Here is a 17,500-nt window from a genome sequence, read left to right on the forward strand (position 1 = left end):
ATTGCTTGTCCGAACAAAACATTTATTTGCTCGTGGTAAGAAAAGTTATTGGGTGTGCAGCCTTTACAGGTTTTGTTTGTTTGTTTTCCCCACATTCTGTCATTAATTTATTGCTGTTCCTGCAGGCAGCAGTTGAGGAAAGAAAGGCTCAAGCATGTGTGCTCTTCACATCACTTAAGAAGTTGAATCGAATAGCTCACACACGGTGCAAGAATGCTCGAGACAACACCCATGAAGTACTAAACTTGAGATTGTATTTATAGTGGTTTACTCTGCATATTGTCATCAGTTGTGTTGCTGTTTGTCACCAGTGTGTCATCGTTAATTATTTCCTCCCAATAAGGAATACTCAATCTGGTGCGAAGTACATTATCGGGTTGTGCTGCATGCTACATTGAGCTGATTGTGTGTGTCTTGTTTGCAGGCAAAGCAGCGGGGAGACATAAAATATTTAGCTCTACAAAACCTGTTGTATGAGGAATTGCATCTGCAGCGAGAGATATCACGGTGCCTCGAATTCAGGTAATGACAGAGAGAAGAGAATGACAGAGAATTCAGGAGAAATGACAGAGAGATAGAATGAAAATATTGTGAGCTCTTCTCTTTTTCTTACCTCCACCACCAATGGTCTGTGGAGGTTGTTTTCACCCCTGCCTGTCTGCCTGTCTGTCTGCTTTGCTTGCTTGTTTATTTGTTTGTCTGTGAACAGGATATCTCAAAAGGTAGTTCTCGGTTTCGGCCGAACTTTGGTGAATGATTGTGTGACGAGGAAGAATCGATTCAATTTTGGTGAAGATCCGGATCCGATAATTTTTTAAGTGATTCTTCACCATTGAATAATGGGGTGAAAATGATGTATAAAACGACATCTCAAAAGGTTATGGACTGATTCGGATGAAACTTGGTGGACAGATTGGGTGTGTGACAAAGCCAAATTGATTCGATTTTCATGAAGATCTGGATCTGGATACCAGAGTTTTTAAAGTGATTGTTCACAATTGAGAGATGGGGCCAAAAACAATACACAATATGTTGTATTGAAGAAGTTATGGGTGAGTAATGCCAAAACTTTGTGGATGATTTTGGTGTGTGACAAGAATAAGCCGATTAAGTTTTTGAGGTCCGGATCCAGATCCGGCCTATCAGTGTCATACAAAATGTAAACTGTTCAACCTGGTGAAGGTATGTGCTCTACCAAGTGCCATTTTAGTTTCTGAACACACCGCTTGCTTCATGATGTCAATTTCAGTTTTACAGAAGAATCCTGACTATAATTCATGGACTGGTGTTTGTGTGTTTGTTTGCTACGTGACAACTTCTACAGTTCTGGGCCAATTACATCCAGACTTGCTACAGATGATCTGCACGACCCCAATTAATGTATTGCGGTGTTTTTATCTTTGCTGGTGGTCTTGGAGGGTGAGGGGGTGGGGGGATGCAAATTGTCCATTTAAATGTGTATCGTGTAGCACCACCTACGGCGGGGGGGGGGGTGGTATTACAAGTCTCCACCATTTACAGACAGTATTCCTGTCCCCATGTTTTCCAGTGCAATGAGGTGTTTTTAATTATAAGCAGAAGGTGGGTTTTTTTCTTCATGCACATAACCCCCAGTTATATATTTTTTCACCGAAACAGAGCAGTGATTGATAACAGTACACTCAATCACTTATACACCACCCAAATAATGGTATCCATTGGAAGAACACGTTGCATGCTTGGAAGATCGCCTGCAGGGTGGGTACTGTGCTCGTAATTTCAATTCATGCACGCAAAGTTTGTTGCTTTTATACACACAAGCCTCTAAGCTGTCTTGCCAGGATTTTCATCTCGACCCTTTAAATTTTAAGTCTTCCCGGTGTTTCACTCGCATGCTGATTTAACAATGTGTGTGCCGTCTCTCGGATAGACATTAAACTGGGCGTCCTGTCTGCCGGCATTAGTTGGTGGACATTAAAGATCCCACAGTGTCCTTCCTGTGAACAGTCTGCGAGCTATCGATGGCACCCTGGAAAAATTTCAAATTCCTGCCCTGACTACTGCTGAAAAGGCAGTGGCAAACCACCTTGTGTAACCCCTGCCAATAAACGCCTTCGGCAGCACCGACACTAACATAGTACATATGGAACATCAGAATCATCATCTAAATTTACTCAACTCCTCCATTTCTTCTGCTTGGCCCAGTCAAAAGCATACTTTTTTCAAAACATTTTCCATGCTGGATGCATTTCCAGCACCATTCTGTCTTGGGATTGTTGTTGATTGTTTTTTTGGATGGCCCTCCTGTCCTATCAAATTTCATACTATCCCATCACCCATCCTTCACGCGTATATTGGCTTGTTAATATTCAGAAAAATACAACAAAAACCTGTCCGTCGCAGGGTTGTACGACCGACTTTTGGTCTATGTTATGTACATATTAATCTTATTATTTCACCAGAGTGAGTCACTGCTCATCTTCACTCTTTCATTCCTCTTTTTTCCCGCCTTTGGAATAAACTTCCTCACTCTATTCTTTCCCATTCTTCCCTCCAGGCTTTCAAAACAGCTGTTCACCACCACCTGTTATCTTCCCCCATCCAAATCCTCGATCTTTTCTACCCCCGATAATCCACCCAAGCCCACTTCCTTCAATTCTCCTGCTTTCCTTCCTGAAAGTCCCTGTAATGTCCATCTTCTCTTCGCCATGTTCCCCGTCCCATCCCCATCCCTCTCCCTTCCACAGTTCACCTAATGTGTCTGTTCCCCACTGTTTTGTCCCTTCCACTCCCGCCCCTCTTGTCTCATGCCTCCTTGCTGTGAGTTGTGTGTTAGCTCTCATACGAGCCTCGACCAAGGTATACAAAAAAAAAAAAAAAAAAAAAGTGTGACAAACCAGTATTAACATGTAATTGTCAGGCAGCAGGCGACAAGATATTTACTCTGCTTTGTAGTTACGAGACTGAAACCTGGTGTTGGGTTAGCAGTTAAGGTGGCTGGCTTTGGACCTTGGGGTCCTGAGTTCAAGCTCCTGTTTTTAGCTGCGTCGCATTGCGAACGCTGGCTCTAAGAGAGCTCCGCGTTGTTGTTGTTGTTGTTCTTCTTCTGGTGAAGACAAAACCTTTATGACACAGCTCTTGGACACATTTGTCCTTGTTTTTACCATTGAATGAACACCAGGTGGGGTTGACTCAGCCTGTCATCCTTCTGAGGTTGGCAAAATGAGTGCCAGCATGCTGGTATCCTGCGTCAGCGTGGCGATTCGTCCAGGATTGTACCCAATAGCCAAGGAGACTGCTTAGGCAGCACCAGCGCTCTGCACAGAGTATGGTCCCAATGGATGGATGGATAATGGCATTCTGGTAAATATATAACCAACGATGACCACATTCGTCGTTTATACATCAGACACACCTCCTGGCTGTTATGGTGAGCATCACCGTGGATTATGTCTCACACAGTAAAACCGCTTAATCCGCTCAGAACAACCATCCATCTGCCACCCAGACAATTGTCTGTCTGGGTGGCAGATGGATCTTCTTGAAGAAAAGCAGCCCAAGAAGACCTACACAAGGTAGGTCTTCCTGGGTTGCTTTATGCAGCTTCTTCGGCTAGAAGAGTGTGGGATGGGTCAATTGTGTGTACACACACACACACACACACACACACACACACACACACACACACACACACACACACACACACACACACACACACACACACACACACACACACACACACACACACACACACACACACACACACACATATACAGTGCCTTCAGAAAGTATTCACACCCCTTGATGTTTTCACATTAAGTTGTGTTACAACCTGAATTTAAAATGGATTAAATTTAATTTTTTGGGGTCACCAATATACACAAAATACCCCATTATGACAGTGAAAACATGTTTTCAGAAATATTTACAAATTCATTAAAAATGACTATCTGAAATTATTTGCATCAATATGCATTAATCCCTATTGCTTTGACCTTCCAAACGAACTCAGGTGCACATCCAATTTCCTTTGATCATCCTTCAGATATCTCTTCAACTTGCACTTTTCATTCATGCGTCCCCTTATTCTACCGATTGTGGAATCGCACTTCATTCTTTCAAATGCACTGCTCCTCACTACCTCGTGCAAAGTTAGTTCATCCATACACATCCACAATTCCTTTGACAAATCCTTATGATTTCCCATTCTGTTCCTCTCCAGGCCATTGATACTTGTTTTGTGTTATTCCTCCTTTCCTGCTTGTGTATGTCCAACCTCCTCCCATTTCCTCCCACCCATAGACTCATAGTTTGTAAACCTGCTGTCCTTTGTTGTTCGGCTCATGCATGAACCGAGACCCTTGTATTAAAATATGATCATTTTAAATGTTTTGAGGCTGAGGTGCTTGTCTGCTTCGAGTACATTTTTGATCTCATATTACCTTGTCAGTAGCCCAGTGTACAATGGATAATACTGAATGAGAATGAAATTTATCGTGTCTTTTTGTTGTCGAATTAGTGAATGGTGCTTGACTCTTTTACAACATAGTGTTTGGTGTTGTTTGATGCTTTCATATTTTCAATGCTCCCATAGTGGAAAGTAAACTCTGTCGTGGCAGATCGAGACATGATGACATCACTTTGGTGAATGAAGAGGAGTTTTTCACCAATGCTCCTGTCTCTATCTCTCGGCCTGAAGTCACTCGTCAGGATTCACACCAATGCATGCTGGCACGCCTCGATTGGGAGCTCGAGCAGCGCAAAAGGTATTTCTCGTATGAATTGCTCCCTTCCGAGGCACTTCCTATCATTTGTGCATCTTCGCCCTGAGTCTGAATGTTCGCTTGCTACTGTGCTCCTCTGATGGCCAGACTGACAGCGGAGTACAGAGAGAGTGTGGGAGAGCGGGAGAGAGTGACTAAAGAGATAGAGGAAAAGAGAGAGCAACTACAGAGTCTCCAGCCACAACTACATGCCATTCTCCAGGTACCACATAATGATTCCTGCCTCTGAATTGTATTCGAGATCGATCACTTGTGCCATTTTTTTGCTTTCCGTAAAAAGGCGTAAAAAAAAAAAAATGCTGAGTTGCCGGGAACCCGACCCAGCGCAAAAATTCCTGCTGACCCCAATTTTTTATGTAACGTGATGTCGGTCATTCCGGCCATTTTTGATGGCTTCGGCAAAGAGGAGGGACAGCTTCCGGGCTGCCATTTTATGGCGTCTGTCAAGTGATCAACATGGAATTACTTTGTGCCCTGGTTAGGTTGCACACATTCTGCCAGCAGCCCTTTCCTTCTTCCCCTCCCCAAGTCGAAAGTTGATGCTCACCTCCATTCTTTCATACCGCTCTTCTCTTGCCTGTGGAACTGTATTCCTGAGTTCATTGTCCCAAGCTCTTCCATACAGTATTTCAAATCTGCTGCCCACTGCCTCCTCATTGTCTTTCTCCTTTCCACTACATAGCTTTACTACACCTACTGAGATCCGCTTCTTACCCTTACCCGACAATCCTTACCCTTGTGCTGTGTTTCTTCTATTTGTTGTCTCACTGTTTCCCTTTTGCCAAATTTTGGCCCCTTGTTCTGTTCTCCTATGAGCCTCAATTACTGTATAGAAAAATTCATGCACAACATATACAGTGTTGCAGATGGGTCCTTATTTAAGCCTTCTATTTGGAAACTATACATGTTATATTTTGGTGTTCTCTATACATACATGCTGTCTCATGTTTATGTGGCAAGTTAGTACAGGCAGTCCCCGGTTTGCGAACACCTGGCTTCAGAACATCCGTTCATACCAACTTTCTTCTTCTCCTCCTCTTCACTTTAAAAGGGAAGAGGTCCAATGGCATGACACTTCTCCCCTGCCTTGACCACGATACTCCTCCACACCTCCCTGTCCTCAGCCAACTCTGCACTCTCCAACCAACCCTACCTTTCAGATATCCCTCCTCACACAATCCGCCGATTTCAACCACGGTCTACCTCTTTTCCTCCTACCTAGCTATCTTAACCTATCTGCTCTTTGCCATTCTCTCTTCCTCCATCTGCACCAAGTGCCCAGCACATCTCAGTCGCCATTTCACCAATCTCTCCATCAAGCACATCTTCACACCAATCTCCTCCCTCAATTCACACATCCTCCTTCAATCCACCCTCTTCACTCTCACAATCCTCCTGACCCAGTTGTTCTTGCAGACCTGCAACCTCTACGGTTGTCTTTCTGTCAGTGCCACCGTCTCCAGACGGTAAAGGTAAGCCGGCATAACGCATGACATCAGAACCTCTGTTTGAATTTTGTTGATGTCTTTCTGCCTGCAGTTACTCCCTCCACCCTCCTCCACACATTCACACCCACCTGAATCCTCCTGCTCACCTCTGCCTCAGACTTACCATCCCCAGTCACCGTTCCCCCACGTACTCAAACCTATTCTCCTGCCTGATCTCCTTCCCCTCTAACTTGATATTCATTTTCTCTGCTGCCTGGTCCACATCACCTCAGTCTTCTCCATACTCATCTTCAGCCCATGCTTTCGAAATGCCTCCTTCCACTCCCCCAGTACCTCCTGTATCTCCTACCCACTCTCCACCACAACAATCAGATCGTCCACATACAGCATCCTCCCCATACGACCCCACAAGCTCCCCTTCCTGCTTACCAGCTCCATCACCATGATAAACATGAGTGGTCTGAGAGCGGTTCCCTGCCTCAAACCAATGTTCAGGCTGAGCTCCTCAGACATCCCAGGACTAAGGAAAACACTTCCCTTCGTTCCCTTGTACATTCCTTCCACCAACCTGACTTCCAGCACTTCCATCCATCTCAGTGTCGCCATCACCATCTTTCTTGGGACAGTGCCGTAGGCCTTCTCCAAGTCCACAAACCCCAATGCCAGCTCACCTTGCACCTCCAACCTCTTCTCCACCAGCTGTCTCATTGCGAACATCCCATCGGTTGTCACCCTACCCTTTTCTAAACCACTGCTGCTCTTCTCCCATCTCAATCTCCACCCTCTTCCTTATCCTCCCGTCCAGAATCCTCTCCAGCACCTTCATTACATAACTTAGGAGTGTAATGCCCTGTACTTCTCCGGATCTTGAACATTGCCCTTCCCCTTCCGTATCTGTACAATTAATCTCGTCCTCCACTTCTCAGGAATTGAACACTCTCTCATACATACATTCAACAGCCTCTTCGTCCACCTGACTCTGACTTCTGAATGATAATTCTGCTGCAATTATCATCTTTGTACACACCTCATCAATGCCTGGTGCTCTTCTCTTCATCCTTTTCAATGCCGTCTGTACTTCCTCCTCTGTGATCTACACCAACTACACTTTCCCCTTGACATAACACAGTAGCCCCAGCTCACAGTTGCTTCCATCCCGGTTCAACAGCTTTTTGAAATATCCTTCCCACAACTTCAATACTGCCCCCCTCTGTCACTAGCGTCCTGCCACCATCCTTAATCACTGCCACCCTCCCCTCCCAATGTCCTCCCCATCTCTGTCACGAGCCAATTTATATATCATCTTCTTCCCACCATCCACTTCCAACTTGTTGTACTCTTCCTCTTCCATATCATTCCTCACCTTATCCACAGCTCTCCATGCTGCTTTCTTCTTCTTCTGCCCATCCAGGTGCAGCAACCCCGCATCCGGCTACCTCCCCCGATCCTTGATCTTCTCTATCCTCTTCCAAACCACATTCTTTTCACCAACTGAATTTGCTACCTCCTACGTCCACCATACCTCGTCCGAGTGTTGGCTAGAAAAGCGTGCATTAGGGTCTGCACAATGTTTTTCTGCATTTTTGTGATCACCAGACCATCTGAATGAATATTCCGATTGATGCCACTCTGGCACCCTTGAGCATTTTTGTAGAAACCCATTAATATGCAAATTAGCCGTGGCCATTGTCAAAATTACTATTTTTCTTAATATCTCCAAACTTAATTTTTCTCCAAACTTTTTCTTAATATTTCCATAGAATGAATTGCCAAGAAGGTTGCACAGGAATCTAAGCAGTTGTCGTCCGACCCCAGTTCCTATCAGACGAGGATGAATATAGATATTGCTAATGAAGCAGTGAGTTCAACCCTTCAATAATATTGCTACTCTCCAAAATATCAGCTAAACTGGACGGCACACTTCCAGGAGCTCTGATAGGAAACATCATAACGAATATGATCACCAATCGACCAACTACACTCCAAATAGCACTGAGAGTTCTGGTCAGTTGTAAAAGTCTCATCGAGCAGTTGTACAACTATCGTGTGACCTGTTCCTATGATGAGTTTCAGCGTTTCAAGGGATCAGCAGCAAAGGCTGCAACTGTTCACTCCGGGATTATGGGAACCGCCAATGCTGAATGTGGCCTCGTTCAGGTTGTTGCTGACAACTTCGACACAAATATCTCATCCCAGAATGGACTCGTTTCAACACATTCTCTTGCAGTACAACTTACCATAAAAGATCAGGAGATATCTTCCACATCTGAAGATGAAGCCATCATCAGACGATTGACCCGTGATGAAATGAAGACACCTGTGACAGAAGACATTTCGGTTCAAAGATACAAGGGACCTGAGAAACCAGCGATGCCAGTTGAAGAAGTCACATGTGTGGTGTTACCTCTCCACATATTGGCTCATCAAGCTATACAACTTAGGAGAGTTCAAGATATGGATTTCTCTTTTCTGAAGCAAATCACTTCTGATAAGAACACACCAGAGTTTGGTGGCTTTAATACGAAGCTCTGCAGAGAGCAAGGACGATCCATCCAACCTGCAACGAGGGCCATTTATACACCACTCATAGATATGGATCCAGCTGATCCGGACACGATATTTACAGCAATGGAGGAGGGAAAACGCTTAACTGCAGAGTGTGGACAAACGACCAACAGCTGTATCGAGTAGCCGTTAATGTTAAATGGGTTTATCCTGAGTGATTTACCCAGTTCATACCAAGGCTGGGCGGCATGCACACCCTTATGGGTTTCATCGGTTGTGTGGGGAACTTGATGGCTGAAAGTGGGCTGGAAGATGTGATGAAATCTGCCTTTGGAGGTGTTGCTCATATGCCTGGTGGAAAAAAGTTTCCCCAAAACTTCAGGGCCCTGCGATTGGTGACCGAAGAGGTCCTTCGTTCCAGCGTGGCTCAGGCAGAAAGCCATGAAGACTTAATGGACACTCTTGAAACCAAAGCAACAAAGAGCATGACCACACAACTATGGGTACAGAACCTCGTGAAACCTGTATTCATCATGATGGCGTTTGTTAGTGCTGAGTGTGAAGGAGACTGGCCATTGCATCTTTGGGCTATGAAGGAGATGCTCCCCTACTTCATTGCGGCTGGACATCACAACGATACTAGATATGGGCTCTACTACCTTCGATCAATGGAAAGGCTTCATGAAGACATTCTGGAAATGTTCTTCAAAGGAAATCACATGATGCGGCACAAGAAGGGCCTTTGGAACGACATATGGTCGGATATGTACATCGATTCCACGTTCATGTGCTACGGTCATGGCATACATGGAATCTTTGGAATTACACTGAAGCCTTCTACACTGAAGAAGTGGGCCTATAGTATGCACACGTTGAGTCAGATAATCCACGATCTCACAGATATGTCTGAGGGGCACGTAGTCACAGAGGTGACCATTCAGAAGAAAGAGAAGCCATCACGTATACGATCTGATGCAGAGGACCGAGATAAGATAAGGAGAAAACTCCAGTCCTGTATCGACCCACTTGACCCAAACGAACATGCAGACAGAGTTGTCAACATTGTAACTAGCAGAATTGGACCAGAGAAGGTGAACGCGCCAACGACAGTTGACATTGGCCGAGCACAGATGCATTCGTATGAAGAAAGCTGGCGAGCAGGATTCAACTCTCCCTTATCTAAACAAGTCATAACTATGGCATTGACACGGAAAGTCATGCTACTGGGATCTACTGAGGTTTGTGATCTAAATCTCATCTACTCCAGGGTCGTGGGACTCCAACAAAGTCGAAACATCAAACTATGTGACGTCTTAGAGTACGAGCTTGCACCTGTGCCAACATCAATGTTTGATGAAAAGGGGGAGATGAGAATAGCAAAGACCAAGTCGACATTGGAGAATAATCTCCAAGTGGGAATCTCAACAAGACTGGGTCCACAACCTGAAGTCACCATCTTCGATGGTTGTGCAATCCTCTGGGTTATTAATTTACACAGGAATTCGATTTACACAAGAATGTCTTCTTTTGTTCATGTTGTTAGCTGCTTTCATTGCATACTGTCGAATTGTTGAATCTGTATGAATAATAAAGTTATCTTTATTCACAAAGACTGAAGTGTTTTTTTTTTTTCTATCTATTTGTCGATTTATGTACATTTTCAATCATGGTGACTGCTAATTTGTAAAGTAATGAGCTGAATTTAAATGTTATAAAATTGTAAGTGGGTTTATCATGACCAGTGACCCTAAAAACATGGGTTTGGTCACCTCAACCAGGCTGTTTGGATGCTTACTTCTGGAGCTATACAGAAAAAATGTTATTTTGATAATTGTGACTGCTAATTTGCATATTAATGAGCTAAATGTAAATATTAAATTTTAAGTGGGTTTATCATGACCAGTGACCCTCAAAACATGGGTGGAGACGCCTCAACCAGGCTATTTGGATGCTTACTTTTGGAGATATGAAGAAAAATAGTAATTTTGACAATGGCCACTGCTAATTTGCATATTAATGGATTTCTACAAAAATTATCTGGGTGCCAGAGTGGCATCAATCGGAATATTCATTCTGATGGTCTGATGATCACAAAAATGCAGAAAAGCATTGTGCGGACACTAATGTGGGGTCATCTTGAAAAATGGTGTTTGACATCCGAACTAACCTGGTTTCTCTCCTTTGATGATGCACCTTTTCCTGACATCCTTCCACACAAAACTTCTGCAATTCCCCTAAATACCTCTCCATACTACATCCACTCTTCCTCCAAACCTTCTGCTTCTTTGCAAAGTTGCTCATACCTGGCCCTCAACCTTTCCTTGTACTTCACGACAACGCTTCCCTGACACTTCCCCCATCTAATAATCTTCCGACCCCTGCTCTTAACATCCCTCATTTTCTCCATCTGCACTACAAACACCAGAGGCTTGTGCTGTTTGGTAATCTGCTCTTCTGCCACTGCCTTACAATGCTTAACCCTCCACAACTGCCACTTCCTCACCATGATGTCTACTCCTGTAGATAATCATGTGGCTTTCCTCCTTTAAAAGAATGAACCAGCTGTGGCCATCCCATTCCTCACCACAGGCTGTCCCAGTTCTTGATCCTCTTTGTTCCTTCTTCCCCAACCAAATTTACCAAAACATTCCTCTTCCCCAGCTCCGCTACTCCCACATGCGCGTTAAAGTCCCCATCAATGCACAGCATCACGTCTAGCTCAACTATTCCCACCATCCTCTCCAATTCTTCTTCCTCTTTCGGCTTGCTCCCGTTAGGGGTCGTCACAGCGGATCAACCGTCTCCATTTCCCTCAATCCTCCACATCTTCCATTGACAATCCAACCACCTGCATGTCCGCCCTCACCGTATCCATGAACCTCTTCTTTGGCCTTCCTCTTCTCCTCCTGCCTGGCGGCTCCATCTTCAACATCCTTCTCCCGATATACTCCGCTTCCCTCCTGTGCACATGTCCAAACCATCTCAATCTCGCCTCTCTCACTTTGTCTCCAAACCGTCCTACCTGCGCTGTCCCTCTAATATACTCATTTCTTATCCTATCCATCCTCGTCACTCCCAACGAGAATCGCAGCATCTTCAACTCTGCCACCCCCAGCTCCGCTTCCTGTCTTTTTGTGAGTGCCACCGCCTCCAAACCATACAACATAGCTGGTCTCACTACCATCTTATATACTTTCCCCTTCACTCTTGCAGCTACCCTTCTGTCACAAATCACTCCTGCAACTCTTCTCCACCCACTCCATCCTGCCTGCACTCTCTTTTTCACTTCTCTCCCACACTCTTCCTTTACTTTGGACAGTTGATCCCAAGTATTTAAACCAATCCACCTTCCCCACCTCAACTCCTTGCAACTGCACCATACCACCACCCTCCCTCTCATTTACGCACATGTACTCCATCTTACTCCGACTGACTATCATTCCCCTTCTCTCCAGTGCGTACCTCCACCGCTCGAGGCTCGCCTCAGCCTGCTCCCTACTCTCCCTACAGATCATGACGTCATCCACGAACATCATAGTCCATGGGGACTCCAGTCTGATCTCGTCCGTCAACCTGTCCATCACCATTGCAAACAGGAAAGGGCTCAGAGTCGATCCTTGGTGCAATCCCACTTTTACCTTAAACCGGTCCGTCATTCCTACCGCACACCTCACCGCTGTCACACTGTCCTCATACATATCCTGCACGATCCTCACATACTTCTCCACCACTCCCGACTTCCTCATACAATGCCACAACTCCTCTCTTGGCCCCCGATCATAAGCTTTCTCTAAATCCACAAACACACAATGTAACTCCTTCTGGCCTTCCCTATACTTCTCCATCAACATTCTCAAAGCAAACATCGCATCAGTGGTGCTCTTTCCTGGCATAAACCCATATTGCTGCTCACAGATCGTCACCTCTCCTCTCAACCAAGCTTCCACTACTCTTTCCCACAACTTCATGGTGTGGCTTAACAACTTTATCCCTCTGTAATTTCCACAGCTCTGCACATCACCCTTATTCTTGAAAATCGGAACCAGTACACTTAATCTCCACTCCTCCGGCATCCTCTCACTTTCCAAGACTTTATTAAACAATCTGGTTAACAACCCCACTGCCATCTCTCCAAAGCACTTCCATGCCTCCACTGGTATGTCATCTGGGCCAACTGCCTTTCCACTTTTCATCTTCTTCATAGCAGTCCTCACTTCATCCTTACTGATCCACCCCACTTCCAGATTCACTATCTCCACCTCTTCCAACCTTCTCTCTCTCTCATTTTCTTCATTCATCAGCTCCTCAAAGTACTCCATCCACCTTCTCAACACACTCTCCTCGCTCGTCAGCACATTCCCATTTACGTCCTTTATCACCCGAACCTGCAGCACATCCTTCCCAGCTCGGTCCCTCTGTCTTGCCAATCGGTATAAATCCTTTTCCCCTTCTTTTGTATCCAACTTCTCATACAGCTCGTCATATGCCTTTTCCTTGGCCTTTGCCACCTCTCTTTTTGCTTTTCGATGCCACTCCTTGTACTCCTGCCTTCTTTCTTCATCTCTCTGACTATCCCACTTCTTTTTCGCCAACCCCTTCTTCCTTATACTTTCCTGTACTTCCTCGTTCCACCACCAAGTCTCCTTATCTTCCTTCCTCTGTCCAGATGTCACACCAAGTACCTTCCTAGCTATCTCCCTCACAACTTCTGCTGTCGTTTCCCAATCATCCCACCCATCTTTACCACCATCCAACGCCTCTCTCACCTCCTCCCTAAATTTCACGCAACAGTCTTCCTCCTTCAGCTTCCACCATCTGGTCCTTGGTTCAGCCCTCACTCTCTTCCTCAACCTCACCTTCAAAGTCATCCTGCAGACCACCAATCGATGCTGTCGAGCTACACTCTCCCCTGCCACCACCTTACAGTCACTAATCTCTTTCAGGTTGCATCTCCTGCTTAAGATGTAATCCACCTGTGTGCACTTTCCTCCACTCTTGTATGTCACCCTGTGTTCCTCCTTCTTCTTGAAATATGTATTTACCACGGCCATTTCCATTCTTTTTGCAAACTCTACCACCATTTGCCCTTCCACATTTCTCTTGTTGAGACCGTACCGACCCATCACCTCCTCATTCTCTTCATTCCCTTCCCCAACATGCCCATTGAAATCTGCTCCAATCACCACTCTTTCATCCTTGGATACACTCTCCACCACTTCATCTAACTCACTCCAGCAATCTTCTTTATACTCCATCTCACACCCCATATGAGGGGCATATGCACTGATGACATTCATCATCACCCCTTCAATTTCCAACTTCACACTCATCACTCGGTCAGACACTCTCCTCACCTCCAATACCCTCTTGACATGATCTTCCTTCAGGATTATCCCGACACCATTTCTCCTCCCATCCACACCATGGTAGAACAGTTTGAAACCACCTCCAATGCTCCTCGCCTTACTCCCCATCCACTTGGTCTCTTGTACACACAGTATGTCCACCTTTCTTCTCTCCATCATATCAGCCAACTCTCGCCCTTTGCCAGTCATCGTCCCAACATTCAGAGTTCCAACTCTCACCTCCACACTTCATTCCTTCCCCCTCTCCTACTGCCTCTGGACTCGCCTTCCCCGTCTCCTTCTCCTCCTTCGCCGAGCAGTAGAAAAATTTCCACTGGTACCCTGCTGACCACCGGTACCGGTGGCGGTTGTTGGTAACCCGGGCCTTGACCGATCCGGTATGGAAATTCGTTTTGTTGTCCGCATAATGATTTGGCATCGGTTTTTACGCCGGATGCCCTTCCTAACGCAACCCTGGTCGCCTCTTATGACACACAGGGATATGGTACACCTATTCTAACCGGGGCATACACCATCCTCTCCAATATGTCCCTGAATTATTGCTTCTCCGCCCCAGTCTTTCCTGCTTGTAGCCCATATACCGACATTACACAAATCATTTGCCTCCGTACCACCAACCATACTATAGCTATCCATCCCTCCCATCTTTCCACTCTGACCACTTGATTGCTGATATCTTCCGATACTATTATTCCCACACCATTACTCTATCCATTCCCCCCCCCCCCCCGTGTGAAACAGCTTGTATCCTCCGACCAACCTTCTTGCCCTATCTCCCTTCTATTTGATCTCCTGTACACACAACACTTCCAACTTCCTTCTCTGCTTCATCTCCACCACCTCGACTCCTCTGCGCCCCATTGATCCCACATTCAAACTCCCAAGCGAAACTTCGCTTTTGAACCGCTGCCCCACCTGGCAGAGCTTGTACCTTCTTGATCAGTTTAGGACGGATGCCATTGCCTTGCGGAGTGCCGGCTTTGCAGAATCACAACAATATTTTTGTATATTAAAAAAACAATATATCGGATTTAATTTGTGTTCGGGAACCAATTAATCACTTATTTCATGTATTTAAAGAGGATTTAATGTTGGTTTATGAACATCCAGCTTACAAACCCATTTTCAAGAACACATTCTGTTTGGACACCTGCTGGGACTGCCTGTATACAACAAGATTAAGCAAGTGTGCTTTTGGGTGTCATATTTAGTCTTATCATTTCAAAATGTCACTGAATTATTCAAAAGAATTTACAGAGGGATAAAGATATTTTTGCACCCATGATCACAGGCTATGGAACCGTTGCAAAAAACGTTGGCAACACCTGATCTCAGCCCATTGGAACCAACACCAGCAGCATGTTCCCTGCCTTCACCGCTTTACTGCTTATATGTCCAAGCCTCGGCCTACGCCTGTGCCTGTGGTAAGTACATTATTTGTTGCGTTCCTGGAAGTCAAACAGATAAGGCCACCTTTTGTACACTTTTAATGGGTGTGTCATGTCAGAGGGCACAGTATCGGGATGAAGAAGAGGCCGCCGATATGGAACAATATTTAAAATCGTTATTATTTTTTAATTGAAGGATATACTTAAACACTGTGACAGCGTATCGTGTTTTATGAACTCTCTCAGATCACGTGTATCACTTTCTGCACAATAATGTTGTTAACAGTCATGTCAGCACTGTTGTTTGCTTTTTTTTTTATCGTTAAAAATGAAGCCCTGATCCTTTACCTACAGACAAACACCTGATTGTGAGGGTTGGTGGCAATCTAGAAGAAGCACGCAACCTGGACAAGCAGCGGGACACTTCACCAGGTATCTTTCCACAGGAACATTGGGCACGTTGAAAGTCATTCAGTATATTTGTGCTTGTGTCGTGGTGAAAAGCCTGGCTTTTGGTGCTGCTGGAGATCCACTTTTTACACTGACACCATTGTGATATATGATGTGGTTGTGCAGAAGAGGAGAGCGAGTCTGAGCAGGAAGAAGAAGCACCACAGCCGGTAACTTTTTTGTATGACCCCCCCCCCCTTAAATCGATTAGCATCATTCCTCAGCCATTGTTGTACATTATTTTCCCCTTATGACCTATGTTATTCTTCATGGCCATAATAACGTATCCCCCTCCTGATTTGCAAACATGAGACTTGCTTTGTGAAATATTGGTGGACCACTCGATCAGTAATTGGGGACTCTCGGATGGTGAGAACTGCGGGGGCATTCAGGGTGGTGAAGCAGGATGTGTGGGGGATATGATGCTCGGGTACCAACATGTGAAAAGGTTAATAACCGAAAGACATTTCTCACTCCAGGCTGGGGTTCTCTTCTGAATCCAAAGTTCTGCCAAATAAAGGCAGACATCGCAACTAGGGTGAAGGGAAGAGTTGTTGAAAGTATGAAGGAAATAGTGCTGAAGGATAACAATGACTGGACACGAATTGCATGTTTGTGAGCCTCACTGAAAGAGAATATAAAATTGGTGATCGCTGAATGGATGCCAAGCATTTGGAAAGGACAGTAAAGAGAGAGATGAAGGATTTTGTAATATCTCTTAAAATGTGGTTTCAATGTAAATTAAAAGCAATTTTCTCTGATTAAGTAAGAAGAAAGAAATAATATTGAGGGAAACTTTGATAAAGAACGATTTGAAGGAAGTAGTAACAGGGCAGAGCGAGTTGAGACGATTTGATTTTTGAGTTTGGTATGTTGCAAATTGCAAGACCAATCCTTCAACTTTGAGTGTGTCAATACCAACTGTTCATCAGTACAATAACCCAAGCGACGTATGTTTTTTTAACCTGTGACGTGTCGCAGGTCGACAAGAGCTCTGCATTGCTGCTGTTGGTGTTCTTGTTGAGGTCGATTTTTGAAATTTGCACCCATTGGTCGGTCAACAGCCTGACCACAACCACATCAGTCGCTTCACTGCATCCACCATCTCACATAGACAAAATGATACGGCCACCAACTTGGCTTTCTGGTTGGCCAAACACAGGCCTGTAGACCTCTGCTGATAAACACTCTCTGGGTTTGTTTCGTCAGATTTCCATTGGCTTTGTTTGGGTCGAGTGTTAATCACGATGAGGGACTGCGAAAAATCGAATCAGATTTCAAATGGTAAGGTTTCATCAAGCCCGTCGAAACGCATGGTATGACAGAATGCTAAATTACTAAAATAAAAAAAATTAAAAAGTGTTACGTAGTTTTTGAACAGCCCCATATTGGGGTTAATGAATCTGTGACCGTGTGACGAATCAGCTCGTTCTGATCTTCAGTCGTGGCCAAAAATATTGGCACCCTTAGAATTTTTTTCAAATAACTCACAATTTTCTTGAAAAATAAGTTGAAATTGACAAAAGTATTTGATCTTCACAATTCATTATTTCACTGTTAACATTACAGAACCTTTGTTT

At 44.8% G+C, this 17,500-nt stretch overlaps 1 protein-coding gene across 1 annotated transcript in view; it reads left to right on the forward strand.

Moving 5' to 3' along the window:
* THOC5 (THO complex subunit 5) overlaps positions 1 to 17,500 on the forward strand; it is an 83,815-nt gene that overhangs the window by 28,014 nt on the left and 38,301 nt on the right. Inside the window, exons 3-9 of the mRNA XM_085892006.1 lie at positions 126 to 236; positions 425 to 522; positions 4,599 to 4,745; positions 4,851 to 4,965; positions 15,374 to 15,506; positions 15,825 to 15,902; positions 16,047 to 16,090. Of these exons, the coding sequence (XP_085748132.1) occupies positions 126 to 236; positions 425 to 522; positions 4,599 to 4,745; positions 4,851 to 4,965; positions 15,374 to 15,506; positions 15,825 to 15,902; positions 16,047 to 16,090 (726 nt within the window). The remainder of the gene's footprint in view (positions 1 to 125; positions 237 to 424; positions 523 to 4,598; positions 4,746 to 4,850; positions 4,966 to 15,373; positions 15,507 to 15,824; positions 15,903 to 16,046; positions 16,091 to 17,500) is intronic.

This window comes from Eptatretus burgeri, chromosome 1 (genome assembly GCF_056783735.1).
Source record: "Eptatretus burgeri isolate ZD-2024b chromosome 1, Ebu_testis_v1, whole genome shotgun sequence".
NCBI classification, from domain to species: domain Eukaryota; kingdom Metazoa; phylum Chordata; class Myxini; order Myxiniformes; family Myxinidae; genus Eptatretus; species Eptatretus burgeri.